Source organism: Phalaenopsis equestris, unplaced genomic scaffold, assembly GCF_001263595.1.
Source record: "Phalaenopsis equestris unplaced genomic scaffold, ASM126359v1 Scaffold221722, whole genome shotgun sequence".
In the NCBI taxonomy this organism is placed as follows: domain Eukaryota; kingdom Viridiplantae; phylum Streptophyta; class Magnoliopsida; order Asparagales; family Orchidaceae; genus Phalaenopsis; species Phalaenopsis equestris.
Window position 1 is genome coordinate 86,711 of NW_018239927.1, and position 23,721 is coordinate 110,431.

Consider the following 23,721-nt stretch of genomic DNA (forward strand, 5'->3'; position numbering starts at 1 on the left):
AGCAAAAATGACAAAAAGAACGAAATCTGGAGCCAAAACAGCGAATTTTGAGATTTTAGCACATCAATCCAGAGAACTGACGCATGATGCGCCAGGGAAGACTTTTTCAAATTAAGGCAGTTCGAGACATTTTTGCGCGAATTTCAAGTTGGCACTTTTTCTACACACCTTTCAGAGTAATTTAATGATCTAGATAATTTGGAAGGTTCTTTTATGAAGGGATATGTCTCTTGGATCAAATGACATATCTTTTGAATTCAAAAGAATTGACTTTTAGAGGGAATTTTGGAGAAATTTTTGAATTCTTTTCCAAAGAAGGCGGACCAAAATAAAAGAAGAATTCTCATTTGTCATGTGTGTGGCGTGAGGGAGAGAGAAAGTTGACATGAGTTAAAGATAGAGAGAGAAGAGGAGATTTTCTTCTTAGGTTGTAAGAGGAGAGAGAAAGTGAGAGATTTCTTCTTCATTACACTTCTAAGAGAGAATTGGGAGTGATTGTAAAGAGAGAAAGACTTGGAGAGAACATCTAGGGATTTGCTTGGGAAAGATTGTGAGATAAGTTGTATTTTTATTTCTTTTGTTTATAAACAAACTTATTTTTATATATGAGTAAAATTGTTTTTATATATGAAATCTATGTTTTGTTGTATCCTTCTCATGAATTCTGAGTAATTTTCTTTTTCATTCTCCGTACTTTGAGATATGGTTTTGTGAAGAATAGATTTTGTTTTATACGGTTTTAAATGTTACTAATTTGTGATAGTTTGAACTCCGATCTTCATTTACTTTTCGATCTGACCAATTGAAATGTTAAAACTTGTTGAGAGACATATGTTCTTAAATGAGATATGATTTCTACAACATAGGGAGAATCACATTTGATTTCAAGGGAGAGTGTGTTATCCATGGGATTGAGCGAAAACAAATAGGAAAATATACTTTGTTGGATGCAGAACTAGAGATTTTAAGGTGACAGATTAAAATCCTCAATTTGGTCCAGTTGATTGGAAACTAATGCGAGATTGTTAGCCCTCAGGGGAGGGAGTAGTAGGAGCTCTGCAATGGCAGCCAGTATCATCCCAGCCTAATCGCGGAATTAGGGACCAAACTCTAGATTAGTCAATGTTCATTATAGCACTCGGAAGAGGGTAAAGAATTGGATTGCTCCTATTTGGTACAAAATAACTTTTATATATAATTTCAAATGATTTCAATTTCTTAACAATCTATGTATCATTATAAAGGGGAATGATGTTATATTAGATTTAAACTTTCCGTCACAACAAAAACTTTGTTTAATTTTCGTAATTTTACTTTTAAATGTTTGGTATTTAGTTTAATTTAACTTATGTAGTCGTACATCTACATTTTAATTGGCATTCACTTTAGTAGTTAATTTTCAAACTTCGCACTTTACTTTACTTTTATTTTTGTACTTTTAGATTATAAAATAATGTTCATACTTTACTTTTAGGATTTTCCAACTTCCCTGTGGGATCAATATTCAGGACTCCATTAGATTCCTTTATTACTTGAGCGATACGTATATTTGTGTTGATTTTAAAGGGGGTTTGACAGTTTAAAATGAGTAAAAGATAAATTATTTTCAAAAAAATTATTTTTGTTGGGATTATATTGCATTTTTATTATATATATGCCATGTGTAATTTTGTAATATTGAATAATATTTGAAAATTTCTCACATTAAATCCGCCCGCATCACATGTGACCCAATCCCAAGTCCTTGGTGGTCTCGCTTCCTCAATGCTTGTTCATTGTGCATAATTGTTGGCCCTCCATGCTCGCATTTTGCACTCAGCCATTCACACTTGCTCGTCCTCATGTGCTTGTTTCTAATGCATAGCCTAGCTATGTGCAATGCAAATGTTTTCCTGCTCATCTCAGTTGTAGGCACAAGTGGTTCTTTGAGCGACCATGTGGATGCTTCGCCCTAAGCATCGAGCTCCTCATAGCCAACTCCATGAGGTGTCTGCTTCGTTCTCTGGTGATATATCTACTCCAATAGAAACATCACTCACACTCTTTAGTAAGGTATTTTCATCACCATCTTCTTTCAAATCAATGGCAAACTCTTCACCTTCATCACAATACTCGTCCTCTTCCTTCTCTGATCTATACTTTTTCGACTGTTTCAATTTCCAACTTGAATCCACCGTCATTCCCTTTAAATTTTCAACTTTTTCATTTTCCTAGGACTAAGGATGAACCCCATATCAAATTCACAAAACCCTAAACCTCCTATTGGCCATTGCCCTCACTATTTGCAAATGTTACTGCAGGCTTGAAATATAGCATTGTCCATCTTCATCAAACAATTATTTCCTACTGTTATTTCATCAATTATTAGATTTGAGTTGAGTCAAAATATTAATATATTTATTGATAAAAGAAATTATTTTAGAGACCAATGAATGCAAATACATAAGTAAAAATAAAAAGTAATCAAAATGGTGACATAAAGATTGATAGTATATAAAAAAATAAACAGTTCAATTAATGAGAACTTCATGAATCTTAGATTTTGATATTAACTTGTGTAGGTTGATACATAAAATCTGCACGGGTGTATCGACCAAAACGATGGATTAGGGATATGACATCATGCAACTCGATTTCAAATTGCTTCAACATCAATTAAATCTCTCAAACATCATCCATTTGAAAAATTGGAATATGTCAACATGTTCGAAGTGTTGAAATTAAATAGGGAGAACACACATATTATATGTGTTGTTGCACAAAAGCAAAAAAAAAAATGAAATGTACTCACACGAGACATAATGTGATTTAAGGTGTGTGAGATGACGACTTGCTCAATGAGCTAGGTCAATTTTTTTTTTATTATTTCTTAGATAATAAAAAATTATTAATTTAATTATAATTATATAAGGACAAATACTAAAGTACCATTAAGAGTAGGAAGGGCAACAATTTTTTCTCCATTGCTCTTCTCATGAGCAATACCATGACCACCAGGTTTCTGCTGTGTGGATTTTCCAAGTATACGAGAATGCTTAATAGCATCTCTGTGCTTATCACCAACTTCTGGAGTAATTGGTTGATAACCAATCAAGTGACAATGGCCTTTCCTGCAAAACAAGTATATTTTGCATAAAGAAGAAATGGAAAGTTCATGATCAGGATTGCCTAAATGTAAGAAACTTAACAATATTCACGAGTACATCCAGATCATAAAAGTAAAAATAGCTTTATCAACTAGAATAGAAATGCACACCTGATTCAACACTATCACCCTAATCATCTTTCTATACTAATATACTCTTTAGAAATCATGAACAAATTGAACTTAAATATATTTAGGTTTGCATAATAACACAATGTTGAAGTTGGTTCTTAAGATTCTTCAACTTTTATTCATTCATCACAGCAACAAACTTAATCTTTCCTCAGATTCTGCATGTTTAAACTTTCCTACCTCATCCATCTTTGTAATACACCTAAATTTAGGAGTTTTGTGAGCAGCGCTGCAGGATACATTCCAGTATCACTTTCACCAAGATTTCAGATTCTTTTAGAAGGAAAGGTAAAAAGAATCTAAACGCCCACGCTGTAACCCTGAACAGAAGTTTACAGCTCTTCGCCATTGGTGCTATTATTGCAACACTACATTAACAAAATAAGCCAAATCCATCATAACAGCATCATTCCATAATTTGCCAATTTTGAATATCTCGGCCACTAAGTCTTAGAATCAAAAGATGCCGATTATAAAAATATATATATTGCTCAATGATTCAAAATTTTCTAATATTAATATATTGCAAATTGCAAACTATTGATGTGCTGTTGACAGAAGTACATACTTATTGTAAGAAGAGAGACTGGGTAAAGATAAAAGAAGAAAGATAGAATCAAGCCACGAACCAAGGAAATGGCTCTATCAGAGTTTACAGTATGCAATAATTGTATTTTGAAACACTGCTAAGCCTACCGAACAAGATTGCCAAAATGCTCATATGATCTTAAATTTCAGTCTTAAATGTTTTTAATCACATCATGCGCTTAAAAGAGTTAGTTAACAAACTGAAATATGATGAATATTTTAACAGATAACAGGTAATGGAATACAATTATTAAAAAACTGGTTAGAATTTTACGGAGAAAAAAAATCCTAGTCATCAAGTTTTACCTCTAATTTAAACATCCCTTTACATAACAGCATGGACTTGATGGTTTCTATAGATTGCAAAAGGAATCTTTCATTTTTCTTTTACCCTTTTGTGCTTTGATATCGATATATAGAAATCTTATTTGAATCCTTTTCTCCCTCCATCTGTAGCTTTGTCTCACTTACGTTGTCTCCATTGAAAATCATAAGAAAAGAGGAATATCTCCCTGTTTGTTGCAACAATATTATGTTAAAAAGCTCAAGTAGCTCGCAACACCAAAGGTATTAGGTTTAAATTCATTCTCGTAATTCTAAATATCAATCCTTGATGCAAAATACAAACTAAACTATATAAATCAAGGGAAGCATTTGAAGTGAAATTAGAAGATGGTTGTTAATAAAACTTTAATCAATTATTCCCAGCCATATTATTACAAGAAGAGAGATGTCATCAACCAATAAAACTTTGAATGGCTTGGGATGAGGACACCAATGAGTAGAATCTTAGACAACTAGAATTCAAAACTACATAGTGTTTCAAACATTGACTATGAACTTTCTTCTTTTATCTTAACAGGTGGCATAAGAAGAAAAGATGATTATCTTTTCCAATTCTCCCAAAGAACCAGAGTATAAAAGAAAAATCTCATCACCCTTAATGTTTAATTAGAATTTTTTTCCTTAGGATAAAATATGACAATATTAGACATGCTCTAATTATTTCCTTCAAGCCCGTGTAATTTTCCATTTCTTTCTCAATTAATATGATTTTTTAAGACACGGGAAAGCCATATGCCCTCTTTGGCAGCAGGTATTAATGGGTGGTCAAACTTGGGCTTTTTCCTGGCTGAGTTTGGGCTATTCTTAGAAATCGAAACTTTAGCATGGGATTGAGTGGGCTTAATAGCAAGTAGACTAGTAGGAAATGAACATGAAGGAAACTTAACTAGATCTTCTACAGTTAGATGTTCCAATAACAGTTCTTGCAGTAGGACATAGAGAATGCTCAATTAAAAGCGCTCTATGGTGTGACATCTTCAAGAGTTCCTAGTAGGCATTAAGGAAGCGAATTTAACAAAGAGGTGTGATACAATCCAAGACAAAATCGGTACGATTTTCCAAAAAAATTATAGCAAACCAATTTTTTTCTTCAAGAACATCAAAATCAAAACAATACAACACACAAATATAAAGGAAAAGAACCTAAAATTCGAGAGAAAGATGATCTCTCCAAATTCCTACGATTCGAGAGGCACGAAATATCTCCAAAACACTAAACCTAAAAGTCACAACCCAATCTCCTGCATAAAACCTAACCCTAAACATAATAATCCTATTTATATCCAACGATAAAAATAATAAAAGACTAAATTTCCCTTAGGCATACAAAAGACCAAATTGACCTTAGGCTAGGCACCGACGTAACAATACTAAAAGTCACAACCCAATCTCCTGCATAAAATCTAACCCTAAACATAATAATCTTATTTATATCCAACAAATAAAATAATAAAAGACTAAATTTCCCTTGGGCATACAAAAGACCAAATTGCCCTAGGCACCGACGTAACAATCCCCCCCCCCCCCCCCCCCCACAACAAAAGACATACCGCCCTCAAGGTGGAAAATAGTGGGTGCTCCCCCTCCATCACAGCTGTGTTTCTGCATCCTTGGCCTCTTGATCATGCACCAAGAAAACTTGTAATTTTCGATTCTTACAACATTGACAATGGATAAACTTCTCATCGCACCGAAAACCTAACTCCTTGACTCTTTTCTCCAGAATCTCAGTCTTTGTAAGGTGTTTGATTGTTGCTTCTGACTGTGGTCCATTATTCTTATCCCTTGCACCCTCTCTCTGGCCTTTTGTTTAACTTTTGGGTATCGTCCATAATTCCTCATTGCCTGATATCATTCCTTCTAACAACTTCTCCTTCAAGTTTTTTATATAGAAAATTATGCATTAAATTTCTCATTTAAGATGGGCCAATACTCTCTAATCCATAACTTGGTTCAAATGCACTTTTACCACAGAGCAAGTGCGGTTAAATATCTATTTCTTCAAATATATCGACCACCTGTTGACCTCAATTTTGGTGAGGTCTCTTACTCTTCTTAAAGCCTAAGATCTAGTCTTTCGAGTCTATTACCAACTCTCTTAGAGAATTAGCCTGGGACCCACACCGATTAGAAATTCGAGCCACTTCTTGACTCCTTGCAATTTCATCTGACTGGTTCTAAGATCCACAGCACTTAGTTGAGTCGATTAAAACCGACATGACAAAACTCGAGTCGAGTACTTTCAGGATCTGAAACCATACGAAAACCTATCGCGATCTCCGAGAGCTTGCACGATGCGCGAATACCACAATTTACACGTCAACGCACAAAATTATTGAAATTCACGTCTCTTGTACCTATAGTAGGCTTTACGATCGATCACAAGCGATTATTTCAAAGAAATTCGATTTTGATACGTTTTCGACCAGACCGTCGACAAAGTCATCCGGGCGACCACGGATGACTAAGTCATCCGGGCGACCACAAATCAAGAAACGGAACGCGCTGACGCGTCCGGAACATCGAATTTAGCTAAGGAAGACACCCATTTTAATATGTCGGATCGTGCACGAATCGGGGGGTTTAACTACTTTATATTATATTATTAATATATATTTATTAATATAATATAAGATATGTTAAAGAGGGAGGGGCTTTTAACCTCCACTATATCCCTAATTCGCCTCTACATTCGGCTCGGTTCCCTTCTTCATGCCTGGGCTTGGATTGAGCCCTAGTCACTCGTTGCTTTGAGATTATTTCCCCTCTTCGCGTAACGAGGAGTTGACCTCGCCTCTCTCGACATCCTCTACTCGAACTGCGACTTCCTGAAGATTCTTTTGCTTCGTCTCGCTAGGCGGGAATCTATTCACAGTAGGTTGACTCTGGCGCTCTTGTTCCCTGAGGCACGAATGTGACAATCCTCCTCCTCGATAGTTCATTCCTCTGTGGTCTTGGCTGCGATGATTTCTTTCTGCTGGGACGAACGCTGGGTTGGCCTCCCTTTTGGAGGATTTTCTTTTCTTTTCTTTCCTCTCTTCTGCGTGTATAAGAGGTCGTTGGAGGGTTTTGTTGTGAGATTATGAATTTTGGAAGCGTGGGAGAGACTCTGCGGAAATCGTTTCTCGTTTAGGTGCTTGTGAGCTTGAGTTTGAGGGTGAAGTGGCTTTGCTTGCAAGCTTGAGGTTTAGGAGTGTTGTGGCTTTCTTTTGTTGATTACAGAAGCCCGAGCAAGGTATGTTTCCTCTCTTCTGCTCTTCTTCCCTGCTCGACCTGTTCGCTCTTCTTCCCTGCTCGACACATGCTGGGGACGTTAAAATAGGGGACTGCATGTATAAGGCTTCAATTTGTCTTAACTGGTATTTCATAACGGTGTTGTCATCTATTACTAGGCCTTTAATGTTTTTGTTGGGTCTGCTTTAAATGCTCTACGTTGGTAGTTGAGATGGTATACTATGGAAAGCATGTTTTAATCCCTGTATACATTCAAGCTTTCTTTTTATGCTTTTATTATCTTTGTACCTGTACGTTGAAGGCTACGGTCTTCTTTCTTTTCTCCTTGCTGAGTCGATTCACTGTTGCTGTTGAAAGGAAGATTGAAGGAAGATTGGTTGTAGGGGGAGAAGGGCTTACTTGTGTTTCTCTGTTTCCTGTTATTTCCCCCTATTCGAAATGCATGCTGAGGGAAAATTTTACTGTTGAGGGGCTTATTTCTGTCTCCCTGCTTCCTGTTACTCTCTTATTCAAACTACATGTTGGACGACATTGACATGCTTAATTTTCCTTTATTAGAAGCTTTGAAAAAGAAAGAAAGAAAGAAAGGGAGGTATCTTTGAAAAAAGTGGTTCGGTTTCGCTCCCTGTGGTTCTCTTTTTTGCTCGAATACATGTTAAAATTATTTCTTGCTTTGAGCAGCTATTTTGGTGGCTTGGTTTTGCTCCCTTTGCTACTTCTGTTCAAAGACATGCTGAAATATATTTTGTGTTTTGGGCAGTTGGTTTCGGGGTTTGGTTTTATTTCCTGTTATTCCCCATATTCGAATATATGTTGGTAGGGCTGTAAACGAGCTGAGCTTGAGCGAGCTCAGGCTTGGCTCATGTTCGGCTCGTTCGAAATTGTTCATGTTCATGTTCGAAATCGGCTAAATCGGCTCGTGTTTGAAACCGGCTCGTGAACAGTGTGTTCGTGTTCGGCTTGTGTTTGGCTTGAAATTGGCTCGTTAAAATTAAACTGAAAAGATAAATGTAAAATGTTGTATTCGAACATTGACCAAATGAAATCAAAAGAAGACGCATACCAAACGAGCAGTTATGTTTTAAATTTAGATATAAATATATATAAGATATTATTATATAAATAATATATGTAATATATTATTATATAAATAGTTATATTTTTTTTTTATTTCGAGCTAAAACGAGCCGAACACGGGCGAAAAAAGAGTTAGTCGTGTTCGGCTCGTTTATAATTCGAGCTTTAAAAACTTGTTTTTGTTCGGTCACAAACGAGCTGAGCACGAGCTAATGAATGAGCCGAACACAAGTTGTTCGCGAGCAACGAGCTTTTTTGACAGCCCTATATGTTGGAGCCCATTTTAATGCTTTAAGAAGTTGGTTTTGTGGTTAAGTTTTGCTCCTTATGTTGTTGCTCCTTTATTTGAATCATATGCTGGATGAAATGTCGCTTTTTTGAGCTTTTGAAAAAGGATTATTTCAGGGTGATTTATTTTTGTTCCATGTTGCTTCCTCTGTTCGAAACATCTGCAGATGGTGATGTTTGATTTTTGGAACTCTTAGGAGTCTAGTTTTTAGGCCCTGTGTTGCTTCCTCTGGCCGTGAGCCCTCCTATCGGCTTCTGGGATTGGATGTGGGGTTGTTGTTCTCTCCTGGCGGTTCCTGCCTGTGAGCCTCCCTGTTGTATTCTGTTGGTTGTGTTGGGTGTTAGCTGGTGGCTTACCCCTTTAGGTTGCTCCTACCTGAGAGCTTGTGGCTGTTGGTTTGGGTGTTAGCTGGTGGCTTCCCCCTTTGGTTGCTCTTACCCGAGAGCCCTTGTTTGTGTCTATTAGTTCCTTAGTGCACCTGTTTAGTTGTCCCCCTAACTGTTCCTGGCCGTGAGTCGTTGCCTGTGATTCCTTTGTGTTGGGAGTTGGTGGCTTCCCTCTGTTGCTCCTACCCGTGAGCTTGTGGTTGTGATTTCCCTATGTTGGGCTCGGTTTTGCCATCTTGGCTGCCTCTAGCCGTGAGCACTTGTTGGGTTTCTGATGTAGTGTTGGGTTTGTAGGGCATTGGAAGCTTTTGGTTCAAGGTGGAATAGAATGCTTTAATGTTGGTGAAATTGAATATTTCAATTCTTGTTATTTGGAAGAATTTGAATGCCCCTTTTCTAGGAAAGATTTGCTAAATATTTGGAGATGTTTCAGGGCCCAATTCTGCGGGCTGAATTGATTGCAATAAAAAAAAAGATAAGAAAAAAAAGGAAAAAAAATCTTTTATTTGGGAAAGATTTAGGGAATAGCTTAGAGATCTCTAAATCGTGTGTTTCGGGGTTGTTCCTGGCTAGCATCGGGAAGTGTGCCTACCTCTTTGCTTATTCGAGAAGTCTCATTGGGTGGATACTTTAGGATAACCCTTCTACCGTTTTGGCTTTTCTTCTTTAAATTGATTTTGGATGTGAGTTAGTCTTCTTTCTTTTTTTTTATTTCTTCTTTTTGGTTTACTTTCCTTGCTTCTTGATTTGGGTTTTAGGCACTTATGTCCAACACATAAGCGCGCGTATATAGGTTTAGCTATATATGAAATCATCAAGCAATGTCGTAAGTTGGACGGTCGTTTTGGGATATTATGTCTTGATGATAAAGACATTCGGTAGTTGAGCGGAATAATATTTCATCCTATGACATCGGAACCCAATCCAAGGACCCGGTGAAGTGTAAGATGATCATATTATTCACTGACACTAGACTAGCAGTGCACTCTTGCCTTTTTAGGTTGTTGGTGGTCCCGGCACAACGGTTCGATCGACTTGTGAACAATCATATTTTTATAAAAATGATAAGTACAGATACACTATTTGTCCTCCATTTCGAAAATATAAAACGGCCGACACCACCTTCTAATTGTCCTCCATATAAAAATTTTGTTTGGATTTTTTTATTCTTTGTTAAGCAAGCAATTCATCTCTTGCATCCAAATGTGCTTTCTTACAATTAATAACAAACTTAATTTATATAATTAAAGTACCAGTAAGGTGCTCTTGGGCTCAAGATGCTTCCATTCGTCTCCTTAACAAAATAAATACATATATGGCAAAGAGTGCTCAATCTAAATTTTAACTTTGAATATTTCCAAGTTGGGCCTTTTCAACATTGAATTGGCCATATCTAAATTATTTATGCACAAACAAATTACTAATTACAATTAACGCATTTCCCATTACTTTAAATATCATAAGAAATATATGAATGAAAAATTTAACGTAAGATATTTACCTGCAAGAAAATTACGGGTTCAATCGGAGGGCGGGTTCGAAAATGCTCTCGGTGCATATGGAGGCATTTTGTATAATTCTAATAGAATATTGATGGAATTTTAAGAATTTTAACAATATCAAAGATTTAAACTAAGGCTTCGTTTGGTGCAGCGGTGTGACTGTTGTGTCACACCGCACCGTTGTTATGGTTGTTTGGGAAAATTACGTTTTGGCGAATTTTTGAAAAATCTACCGCTCAGACCAGCGTTTTCCCACCGCTCCTGACTAGGTGCGGTGGGAGCTTTCTAGTTGCGGTCTGAATTTTTCCAAATAAAAAAAAATTATAATAGTCACCGCAATTTTTTGCAATATCATATTATTTTTCAACAACTTCTTAATTAGCTACAGCTACTCCAAACGGAGCCGAACTCATTGAGACTGTGTCAATTGCAGAAGAAAAAAAAATTAGCAAATAAAAACATATTTTAATATTAAACTTATATAAATAATTAAATATTTAATATTACATATTTTAACAAGTTCATTAAGTATAATTTAGCAATGTGAAATGCAATGCGAGTTTTTTTAGATGGTTTAGAATGAGTATATTTAAGAGCCAAACTCTCATGACAAAAATAGAGTCATTCTTTCTCCATGTTCATGGTGAATCTAACACTGACGATACTAATTTCCTATAATTTATATGGAATCAACAAAGGTCCTCCGCCCTGTGTAAATTTTCTACTTTTACTAGATATATGAGCCCTCTATTGTGAAATAACGTCACTTCCATTTTTAACTGGGCCTAAAATATTTGCTCTTATTGATTGCAAACGTATTATCCACCACCAAAATCTGTCAATGTCTTTTTCATAAAAATACAAAGATGAGCATCATTAAATAAATAATGATTTTTAAGTATGCAATCTTTGTTAATAATGTGAATTATTATTCGAGTTTTGGTTGAGCACACCAAAATTCTGACAAGCATAATACCTTTTTATCTGATCAAAGCTATTCAGAATAAGTTGCATTGTAAATAAAATAACAATAATATAAACTAAAAGCATCAAGAAGCATATCTTAGTTACAGCATAATATTTGACAAAAGAATATTTTGGAAAACATTTGATGATTAGAGTACAACGGAAGCTCTTTTTATAACATATCATGTCTCCACGTATCTCAGAGCTTACTCGAAAAAGTTAATTTAAATGGAATGCAGATATTATGTCATCAAATCAAAAACATTAGAAGCAATATAAAAATATAAATGTAACAAATATCAAATTACATGATATACGATAACACGCAAATTACAGGTCCAATGGATACACAATTTTTTTTTCAAAATTTAAACAATTAAGCAGCAGATACAACCAAATTAATAGAATTTACTGGGTAAATATTTCACAATGTTTTGAAATAAAAAAGAATCTTAGTATTGCTCTGGTTTAAAAAAAAAAGCATCTAATGGTTGATAGAGAAATCAAATTATTGAGTAAATTAATATAATCTATCCGGTAAATAAATAAATAAAATAATAACATGGCATTTACATACATACCGCCCAATCAATCTACAGTCGAAGGAGAAGCTTCTTTTGTGGTGTTATTGATTACTTCGCTGTCGAAAGTCTCAACAAATCTAAGCGCTCCTGCGGAGCTATCGAAGGTCGAAGCCTCTCTTGTGATCGATCGGTCAAAGTGTCTGATGTGGTCGATCGGTCGAAGCTTCTTCTGCAGTCGAAGCATATCCAACGGCGCCGTTGATCGAAATGTCTCCTGAGGTGGGTTGAAGGTCAAAGCTTCTTCTGCAATCGAAGCATATCCAGCGGCGTAGTCCAACCGTCTACCTCATGTGGCCCAAGCTCTACAACATGCGATAAAAATCCTCCTGTGGTTGACGTTGAGGAAAAAATCTAACGTTGTGCATCAAACTAAGGCTAAAAATTGAAATTGAAGACTACGCTTTCCCTCAAACTCTCAAACACCAAAAGTATTTATGCTCCTTGCCACTCCTTCGAATATTAGAGTGAAACTTAGGTTTTATTTCCTCTCTCGGTCTCTCGTGAACCGAACCACTGATTCATTCGACTAAGCGCTTCAAAGTGTGAAACGCGCATCTCGCTAATGGGTACCACATGACAGCAAACTGAAGTAGAAGTTTGCTTCGCTTCACATTGCATTGACAAGGCGCTTTAGAGTGTGTTTTTTGACACGTTAAAACTTACTGTGAAGTAAATTAACCGTACACCGCAAATATACGTGTCAAATAATAATGTGGTTAAAAATTACCGTGCATCAATCCCACAAGAAAAGTTTAATAATTATTCCTAAAAAAAATCTCTAATTTACGAATCTGATGAATCTAGCTTGACGGTTTCACAAAGAAGGTTTTTTTTAAGTCCTAAGCCTAATAAAACAGAATACATCGCAGGTAGCTGATACAAAAAAAGCGAGACAAAACATATTTAGAGTTATTTCAAGACATATAAGATTCATGCCTCTATGATTCGGGGACCGTGAATTTCTTAAATGTTTTCCTAAGTGATTAGTGTCAAGCAGGAATAAAATATTCATTATGTTTATGGCTAAGTCAAAACAAACCTAGAACCTGTAAAGTTGAGGCTTCCTCAATCCCCATGGCATCCCACGTGATTATTCCAATCCCCATAAAAATTGCACAATTTCACTGTAATGTGTCTATTCTCTCGAAATTTTGTAGTTAACCCATCATTACGCGACAGTTAGAAGTCGTAGTTTTACGAAACATTTTAACATCCTAGTTTATCAAACTATAAGTAAATTAAGAACGAAGGTTACCAACAATATAGGCCATGAAAGCATGAGAAACGCTATAGGGAAAACATCCGAGAAAACAACGATGAAAACCACTACTCCTACATCACAAATACATGAAGAAAAAACTAGCCACGCATTATCAAGAGAACCATAGACACAAAATTCATGCAGATCTCATTGCAAGAAATACGCAAGAGTAAAAACTTACAATAAAGCTTTTCTTCACATGAGTAGCACATTTCCCTCTCATACAATAGATCTCTAAATAACTCACAAGAAACTCAAAGGAAACAACTCCTATTAAGATTTTAATCTAAAGGAAACAGAGAATCCTAAGGAGAACACTTTCTCTGATCAAAACACTAAATTTTTTACAGCTTTATCCGCCAAAAGACACTTAAGTTCGGCCTTATGAGTTAATTTAGAGGCAAACCTCGGCAAGGACAAGAAAATTCTTGCCAAAAATCATTCATGTTATCTGGCACGGGCACACCTCGAAGCTGGCGCGGGAGCAGACGAAACAGTGTGAGTGTGGCGTATTTGGTGCGGGTGCACTAATGGTTGAACAGATGAGCGGGCGTGGAAGCACGAAATATGACATTGGAGCTCTAAGTTGGGCACGTGGGTGCTGAACCCAATGCGAGCGCGCCATTATTGAAGCGAGTGCACCAATATCACGACGCATGTGCTCTAGTATGAAATCCATATATTGTGCTCGTTGTTGTTCTTTTTCGCTCCAATTTTTCTATTCACCGTATCTCCTACACAATTAAGACAAGACATACTTTTCTCATGTATTTTACAGTATAAAAGTTGTAAAACATGAGAAAGTGTGTCATCTAAATATCACATATTTCACTATTATTACTTCTATTAACACTGCTACAAGCTAAGCATATCTAATGAGCTCAACGGAACATGTGCAGACTTTAATATGTTTTGACGCCAAAGATTGTCTTGCCGATGGAAATGATAATCGTAGCAGAATTGTTTGAGAATATTTTTGCTACGATCATCTAAATCTTGAAAGCTTGATGTGTCTTCGAGATTGAACGAAGGATAGAAGTTTCCATGCACATCAAGATCTTGAATTACTATATTTTGTAAAAGATCGAAGAGACCTCTCTACACCTGGATCTCCTTACCAGCCCAGAATGATTTCGGTGGGCTCAACCCCGGCTTCTCAATAGTTTTCTTTTCTGTATTACAATCTTCCATGAACTGAAACCATTGTTTCACAAATTCATTTATGAAGCATGAAGTAAGCTCAAACGATCAAAATCCCAGATGCCTTCCCTCTCCAGCTCTTCCAGGCTTAACGCAATAGACAGGCAAAATTTCCCAACTAAAGCTGCAAAATATTCAGAAAGCTTCCAGATTCTAAAGAAACCTAACATATGATCAATCCTATTTGATGAGAAATACTTTGCCATCCGATTAAGACGAGCTCTCGACCATGCATAAATATCTCATTTATTTGACATTTCCTCCCTATTGTAGGTAAGGGAATCCCCAGTTTTGTCCATTTTTGTCAAAATAATGTGGAGGCGCGCCAGTAGACAAATTCATGCCAAAGAGGTTGGGGTAAACCCAAGTATCAATGCTATTCCTATCAACTCCTATTGGTAAATTTCCTTTCCAAACAAATTTTTTCCTTCTTGCATAAGCTACTGCTGATGATTCCAAATGACAGATCACATCCTAGTGTAAGTTGTCCTTTGAAATAAGCTTCTCCAGCTTCTCATTCAAAAATGCAACAAAGCAATCCCATTAACTATGATTTGATGTTCCAAAGAAGTCTCTCAAAAAACAAAATGCTACATATGGTTTTAACCCCTCCTCATTGTAACATTTTCATATTGGTTAATCAGGAGAGAAGAAGAGAAGAACCTTAGAAGAAGAAACGAGGAGTCGGGGAAAACAAACAAAGTGAGAAAAAGCGAGGGGAACAAAAGTCAGAAAGGCAAGTTCGCTATATAAAAACACGGGCAGGGCGAGATTACTTACCTGCAAAGACAGGAGGAGAGACGACGCAATCTCGTGCAGGAGGGAACGTTGTCACGCTACGAAAAGACGGGAGGTCTTGGCGTCGGTGTTGAGCACGGCAAGGCCGGCGTTGGTGGCATGCCGCCGATCGAAGAAAAGGAAGGATACCTATGTTGATGCAATCGTGCAAGAAAAGGTTTGCATGGGTTAGGACAGATGCGGCATCTCTGTCAAGCTGAGGAGGAACCAACGACTAATTATGATCATGTGCGCACAGGAGCGGCTCTGTGCATTACTGTCGCACAGAGGAGGCGTCACGTTCCTGCGGAAGGGAGCTAAAGGCAGAATTTTCTCACGTACAAAGAAGAGGACCGCGTGCGGGGCTTAAAGCTCAACCAAAAATAAGGTGAGTTAATAAGTTTAATTAAAACATTTTAAAAAAAAGTTATACTTGCTAATATATTAACTAGAAAGAAAGATACCGAAATTATGTGATGGAGGGCCGAAACATGACACCCTGCTCACAATAAAATTACAAGGGGCTCCACAACTAGAAAATATTGAAAATTACATAAGAGACATAAAGAAAAAGCCTAAAAAAGCAAAAATACATAGTATCAGGTGGCTAGAGAGCAACCCAATTTGGTTTTGCCTCTGCCTCTGGTTCTAGAAAAGGAGAAAGCTAATAAGTTGGTAAGATGATTGTCATTGCCAGTAGCAACCACTGTATCATCCAATATGTTCCTGAGCTGGAGTCGGCCTCCATTCTTCTTCTTCCCCCTGGAATAGACCTGTCATTCCTCTTCTGAGGATTGGCTCACCTGATTTTGGTCTAAAGTGTGTTGCGGATGTGCAGATTGTTGAACATTAGAAGCAACTACATGTTGTACCGGCTGATCTAATATTGAATCAAATGAGCGTTCTCGTGTGTCTTGCCATGTGAGTGAGTCTTCAATAACAATGGGTAGTATGAGCACAACTGGATCTGTAGCTGTAGTATGTTGTTTTTCTTCAAGAACTGCGGTGTTGGGAAGAGTATCGGGTTGCATCTTCTCAACAGGGATAGTGGGTGGTTGTTCTTTAGCGATATTCAGGCTTATATATATATAGAGAGAGAGAGAGAGGATTATAAACGGTATAATAATAATAATTCGACACATAAAGAATTAAAGTAAATATTTTAATAAATAAACTAATTTTTATATTCCTGCTTAATTTAGGCTTAAATTTTAAGAAAAAATGATCGAGGTTATGATAAATTCAAGGATAATCAAATAACAAATTAATCAACATAGAGATGAGTACTCGTACTTTTAATTTACAATAATAATTCATTTCTTCTAAACTAGTTTGCAATATAGCACTCTCACATGCTTTATGCTGATTGAGATTATTTGTTTATCTTCATATTGTTATGACTGTTTGTAGTTACTATCTATAATTCATTGGTGTATGTTTTATACAATATGTTGTTTTGAATGTGATGAGTACATGAATGATATGTTTATGTTGATTGTTTGTATGACTGACTACGATTGAGTCATCCCTTTATGTTACTGGTAAGAGAATACTACGGTACTCGTGCACTTAAATAGAAAAGAATATTAATATTAATGTGTTTTAATTAAGACAACTTTTAGACGGCGCTCCTGTAACGATCGTACAGATCTAGAATGATATTGATATAATAAGATTCATTGAATAAAATATCAAATGTTTTTTATTAATTTATTAAAAAACTTAACCAACATTCATATTACTTTTTTTCTCTGGTATTACTATAGTTTAGAAGTTTGAGTGTTCACTAACTTGTTTAGCTTACTGTTATTTTTAAACTAAATTTTCATGTTAATTTAATTGATTAAAAGATGAACGATAGATGAGAGAATAAGTATAGAAGACAAACAAAAAGTAATGAGGTAAAATTAAATATTATTTTAATTTAATTTTATTAGTGGCTCTTTCATTTGTTAAATGATAAATGAATATAGAAAACTTAGTTCTCACTTCCGACTGTTTGAGAGAACGTGTATAGAAGACGCAAACAACCAGTAACGAGGTAAATTTAAATATTGTTTTAATTTAATTTTATTAGTAGCTATTTCATTTGTTAAATGATAAATGAATATAGGAAACTTAGTTCTCACTGTCTATTCCCGTCTTAGTTACTCCCAAGTCCTGGAGTGGGTTATGCCACTTATTATCTGTTAAGAATTACAAGGGGCGAAAATTAATTATCTCATCCTTCTCCAAGTTGAATATTTACTTTCAAATGGCTAATTTATTAGCCATTATGGCCTCATAATCAACATCCTTTCCTTCATGCCGCTCCTTTTTCCAGCAAAATCACTTGCTTCAAATGTTGTGGAATTTTTCCAAGAGTGCTTGAACTCGCAGATACATATGGTGCAAGGTAAACACGTGAGTTATAATCTCTAAGTGATCAAACAAAAGATGGAGAGTGGAGTTTGTTTGTTGTGCAGTGGAGACAGAGCAGAAGGAGAAAAGGATGAGAATTTCAAACGTCTTTGTATGTCGTGATCCCTTCATTGCCTTCTCAGCCAGCCCTAATTGCAACTATATCAGAGAAAACAAGCGTGAGGGGGTAGGGATGCAAGGGTTTCGGCAAGGAAGAGCAGGGGATCATGCAAAAGCAAAATGGAGAAGATGAAAATGGTATTTCCAGAGAAGAGAGATTCACGTTTGACTCTGTCATGCAAAGTAAAGCAGGTGTTAGGTTAGCCTCGTATAGCAAGTAGAGAGGAATTTTAGAGGTCCCTGTATGTTGTGTTCAAGTTGTTTCTTTTCACGCTAACAACAGTCGCGACCATATCGCTCAATCAATGAGAACAAGGGCGGTGTTTCTCTATTTGTCCCCTCATCAATTATGTGAAATCAAAGAAGAAAATACGGGGATACATGAACTGCATCGATAACAGTTACTAGCATTATTGGGCAAGATTAGGTAATATGAATTTTCATATATTTTAAATTTCTCTTTTTTCTTTGATTTTATTATTTAGTTTTTACTCTCAACACAATTATCTACCAGTACATTATAAATAGGACATGTTCTTGAGGCTTCATCACTTACAGCAGAAAGATCTTTTAATACAGGAGCAGACACTCGAGTTCGAGCAACTTATGTTGAAGTGTGGGCAGATGAAGCTCAAAGAGAACAATATAGCTCATTATTTTAGGAGACTGAGATAGTCCATTGAAAATGTCGTACAGTTGCAACCTTGATGGACATTACAAGATGTCCTGACACTAACTTGAAGGTGGAGAAAGAACACATAAGTATATGATCCACACAACCCTTCAAATTGGGTCAGCCATCGAATCAGACAATCATAGTACACCCAGTGGATCATCCAAGATAACTCCACCTAAAAAGAAACTAATCCAGAGTGGAGAAAATGTGTAACCCACCAGCACTCCTAAATTTCTCTTTTTTCTTTCCTTCTATTATTTAGCTTTCACTGTTAACACAATTATCTACCAATACATTACGAATAGGACGTGTTCTTCAGGCTTCATCATTTACAGCAGATAAATCTTTCAGTAGAGGAGTACGCAGTTGAATTTGAGCAGCTTATGTAGAAGTGTGGACAAATGAAGCCCAAAGAGAACACTCTAGCTCAAAATTTGAGGAGACCGACATCGTCCATTGAAAATGTGGTACAGTTATAGCCTTAGACATTACAAGATGTTCAAACCCTAACCTGAAGGTGGAGAAAGAACACATTAATATATGAACCACAAAACCCTTCAAATTGGGTTCAGTCATTGAATCGGACAATCATGGTACACACAATGGAGCATCCAAGATAATTCCACCCAAAAAGAAACTAATCTAGAGTGGAGAAAAGGTGTAACTCACCAGCATTCCTAAATCCATCTTCGACAATAAATGCTTCAATTGTTACAATTTTAGCCACGTGACTTCTAACCGCCAAAATAGAAGAGTGATCTCCTTCATCTCCTTCACTGAGTAGAGAGAATTTGAAGAAATGGGCAATGACACAAGAAAAAGAAGACGTCAGAGACAAGTCTCAACTTCAAACTGATGAGGGCGATATACTAGTGATTTAGGCTGAAGTTACCATAGAAATGAGGGAACCCACTCTTCTTTTTTTTGTAGTAGCAGTTGAATTTCTTCTTTCTAGGTGAAAAACTTTGCGTTAAACGATCCCATGGGTGTTCTCCTCGCCCAGCGCAATGAACAGGGGAAGGATAACATACTACACTAAACTTGAATACTTGAGTTGGTCCCTTGAGCCAAAGAAAGAGATCAGAACAGCATTAACATTGATTGCCAAATAAAATAATTATTTTGAGTCGCAATACCTGAAAAAGGACAGCCCCGGTTGAGAGAATTATCAGATATCATGACTGACAATTTATCTCCTGGGTGGTTGCTATTGAGAGTAGTCTGACATGACATGGATGTCGTTTCAGGGTCCATTTCTCTATATAGATTTATTTATTGGATGCATCCAAGCAAGTACGAGCGAGAGAAACAGGTTAAAGATTTAATGGCAAGAGGCTTGGTCCATAGGAATACTCGTTTATAAGTAGTTTTAACTCTAATTATGTCAAAAAAGAATGGCTATTTATTCTCTCAGAATGTGCTTTGAAATGATATATGTGTTTAATAGTTGCATGGAATGAACACGAGCATATATTTGTAATGGGATTGCCTCAAACACAACACGGTGGTGACTTTATCACGGTGGAAATATACCGCTTCCTAGAGCTTCTAGTGAAGAAGGTTGAGCCTCTCATAGTCGGAGTGAATGACGTGGGATTGTCCTGCACGGAATCATGCGATCAAGCTTCTGTCAATATTGTGGTCCCGCAGTTCCGTGATTTGTGAAATTCCCACAATCACGGGGAGACAGATCAGGATATTGTCATCCATGAATTATTTTCTTCCCTATCTAATTATTTCCTATTTCTTTCTTTCTTTCTAAATAGGGTATTTTCTATGAGGAAACTATATCTATGTTATTGAACTATTTGGAACAGCTAGCTTTGGTTTAATTTATTGTGAGCATTGTAATCTCTATTTTATGCTCTTCAGAATATTGTATCTTATACCTTTTGAAAGGGTTGTGCTGCATCTTGTTGATGAACAGCTAGTGGATACCCTACGCACCTCGATGAATTATCATTAGCTCGTTGTTTTCAGCAAGAAAAGTAGTCGATCGATGTTAATCCATCTCCACACACCGTTAAAATCACATTTTATCATTCCCTTGTCATTCCATAACTACCTCCTTGTAAAAACATGCTTCCTAAAAAACTTCTAGGAACCTTATAAGGGTATCATCCAACAAAATATTTCCTTGTCATATTATGATTATCCTTTAACTTGAATGAATGTAAGAAAATTAGAATAAGAACTACAAAAACAGTGCATTTAGTTGGATTTCAGGATAGATATAAATATATCATCAGCCTCTTATAAATAGAGCCCTTTAGGATGTAGCAAATAAGCTTGAAGCAATTGATGGATTCTTCTCCTCAATTTCTATGGCGCCTGAGAGCTGGTAAGCTGTCATTCTGTTCTCTCAACCCTCTCAGGTAGAGTAGGTTTCCTCCATAGAAGCCCTATCTTTGTTTTCTAGATAAATCTTACCAATTCAATAAAGATTCGCATCCCAATTCTATTTTAGAGTGACATGAAACTGGATTAGATATAATTAAAAGGCCTATAACCCAAAATGGAAAGCGGTTGCTCCACTCATTAAATGGGTTGTTTCAAGTTCACTTGTAAAAACACTCTATTTTTCCATAAAACAAAAATAAAATTATAAAATGTGAAACTAAGAAACGTAACACAACAATATGAATGACTGCATTAAGAGTAATATGTGACAAACTACACATGCACATACCAGTATTCAATGATCAATTGTCTGAGCTTTGTCTCCAACCTAATAAATAAGGGTGTTCTTTCAAAATCCTGTTTGTCATGAGCTGGCTCAATAAAATTTGCTTCAATGATTCCTGTTGATTAGCAAAATGTTAATTTCGTAAATTCGAACTTAGTGGGAAATAAATTTATAAAATGCATACCAACAACACATCTCCCACGACTAGAACCTTCTTGAAGCACTTTCCAAAATGGCTGTAGAAACATTTGCAAAATTTCAGGACATTTATTTGTACAAGACAATTAAATCTCAAACACTGAGACTGTATAAAAAATAACATAAGTTTCAAAAAAATCTTTTAGCATAATTCAAGAGGACGAGTCGTTTCAAAAAATAATTGTAATTTTTTCAGCACTCATCATTCCACATACAAGAATTCCAACAAATCAACATCTGAATAATAATTTGATAAAACAAATATTTTAAATGTAATAAAGAATATTACGATTCATTGATACAACCTTCACTAAAGAATAATCATCATAGTTGTCACAGCCTCGTACATACAAGGATTAAAATTTACCAGAGAAAGATCGAATTGACTTTGTCGTGCCATTTTTTATAAAAAAGGCCCAATTAATTTCTATAATCTCACTTCCATCTGCATACGTTAACCTCTTCCAACATGATACAATTACACAACCCACTATTTTTTAAAAAAATTTTGATTCTTTCAACTGTTTCAAAAGTTCTAGTGGTTCCATTGGTGGAACTAGAAGCGGTACTAATAATATTTATGTATTCACTAAATGATTTCAAGGCTGCCGTTATTTTAGAAATTTTTAATATTTTCTATTTTTATAATTTTATTGTTGGTAATTTTTTTTATTTATAGTTCCTTTATCTAGCACGGGGATTTTGTGGTTTTCCTAATTTGGTGGTCTTCCCCGGATATTTATCTAGTAAACATGTAATGAAATTTTAGAAGAATAGTTCTTTTTTTGTGACTCCCAAAAAATTACATGGCAGAGTAGTAAGATTCTCTTTCGTTAAAAACTTATTCCTCAACCACTGCACATCTTAGTGGTCAAATAGTGGCACGTTCTACTCTGCATCTTTGAACGATGATACCATCCAAATATTGAATCTCTGCTCATCTTCAAGAACAAAGACAACGAAGTTCCTAACGTCTTCATCACCAATGACGAGTCCTGATCTGAACTACACACCATTTACGACAACGAATCCATAGGATTCGCCTATGCAATCTTAGATGTCAAACTAAATCTCCATCTTTGTCTCACTCGTATGCACGAGTCTCAGGCTTCACAATTTTGAATTTTTTGTTCGAACATAGCACAAAATAGTGATCAAATTCCATAGATTGCTCAAATGCTTCGTTCAACTTTTTGCGAATCATTTCTTGTACAGATTTTTTTCTCCCTTTGGTTCAGATTGATTTAAATTAGCAAAGAATTTAGCACCTGCGATTGATTCAACTTACCCAAGCTGTCTTCTCACCTTGTGCAGAACTCGTGGAATCCAACAACTACAAACCTCATTGTCGTTCATTTTTACTTGTCCAATCAAGCAGTCAAACTAAGGGTCCTCCCCCCTCTAGTTCTTGTTCGCTTGTCTAATCGAGTAGTCAAACTAAGAGTCGTAACTATCAATACATTAAAGGCGACGCAATCTTAGAATTCATTTTTTTATCAAGAATTTTAAATTTTCTCTGCAGGAGGCATCTCAATCGATTTCTACCCTAATGTAGCTTAAGCATCAAAATAACCCGCGACCGAAATCAGCTCGAATTTTTGTCCTATCCTCTTCTCTCCTTCGATGATGTTGTACAAGTCAACGACAACCGATGCCAAAAAATATTCTTTTGTTTCTACTGGTTCCAATAATTCTGAAACCACTTTGCCTTATCCATCATGGTGAGAGCATTACAAAAAATCATGGCATACGAAGGAGACAAGTTGGAAGCTTCATGATAAACCTACAAACTAGAAATTAAGATCTAAACAAAAAAGTGGAGCTTATCAAGTCATTGTTGAGGAAACTAAGGAGTCTTCTGCAAACTTAGATGTAGTCCCTTTCAATAAAAAATAAATAAATAATAGAGCACATGCACAATTATTTCAATCTTTGAAATTATCCCTTACTCAATCTTACTTGTTAGTACAAAAGAGTATATCTCTAGCCGCTACATTGTTAGGTGTTATTTTGTTCCTAAGATATCTTGTAACTTGTTGTCCACTAGTAAAATTATAGTTTAGAGTCTGTGTAAAGTTAAGTTCTACCATCATTGTCGTGAGTATCATGAATTGATCACTGGGAGGGCAATTGAAAGTTCTAGGAAAAAAAATAT

The 23,721-nt window shown here is 36.0% G+C and overlaps 1 protein-coding gene across 2 annotated transcripts in view; it reads right to left on the reverse strand.

Moving 5' to 3' along the window:
- Positions 1 to 23,721, reverse strand: part of LOC110037584 (protein MICRORCHIDIA 2-like) — a 119,445-nt gene that overhangs the window by 32,204 nt on the left and 63,520 nt on the right. For both annotated transcript variants that reach the window (XM_020742266.1, XM_020742265.1), the window contains exons 13-15: positions 21,553 to 21,604; positions 21,372 to 21,483; positions 2,929 to 3,110 (exon numbers count right to left, since the gene is read on the reverse strand). In XM_020742266.1, coding sequence (XP_020597925.1) covers positions 2,929 to 3,110; positions 21,372 to 21,483; positions 21,553 to 21,604 — 346 coding nt within the window. The remainder of the gene's footprint in view (positions 1 to 2,928; positions 3,111 to 21,371; positions 21,484 to 21,552; positions 21,605 to 23,721) is intronic.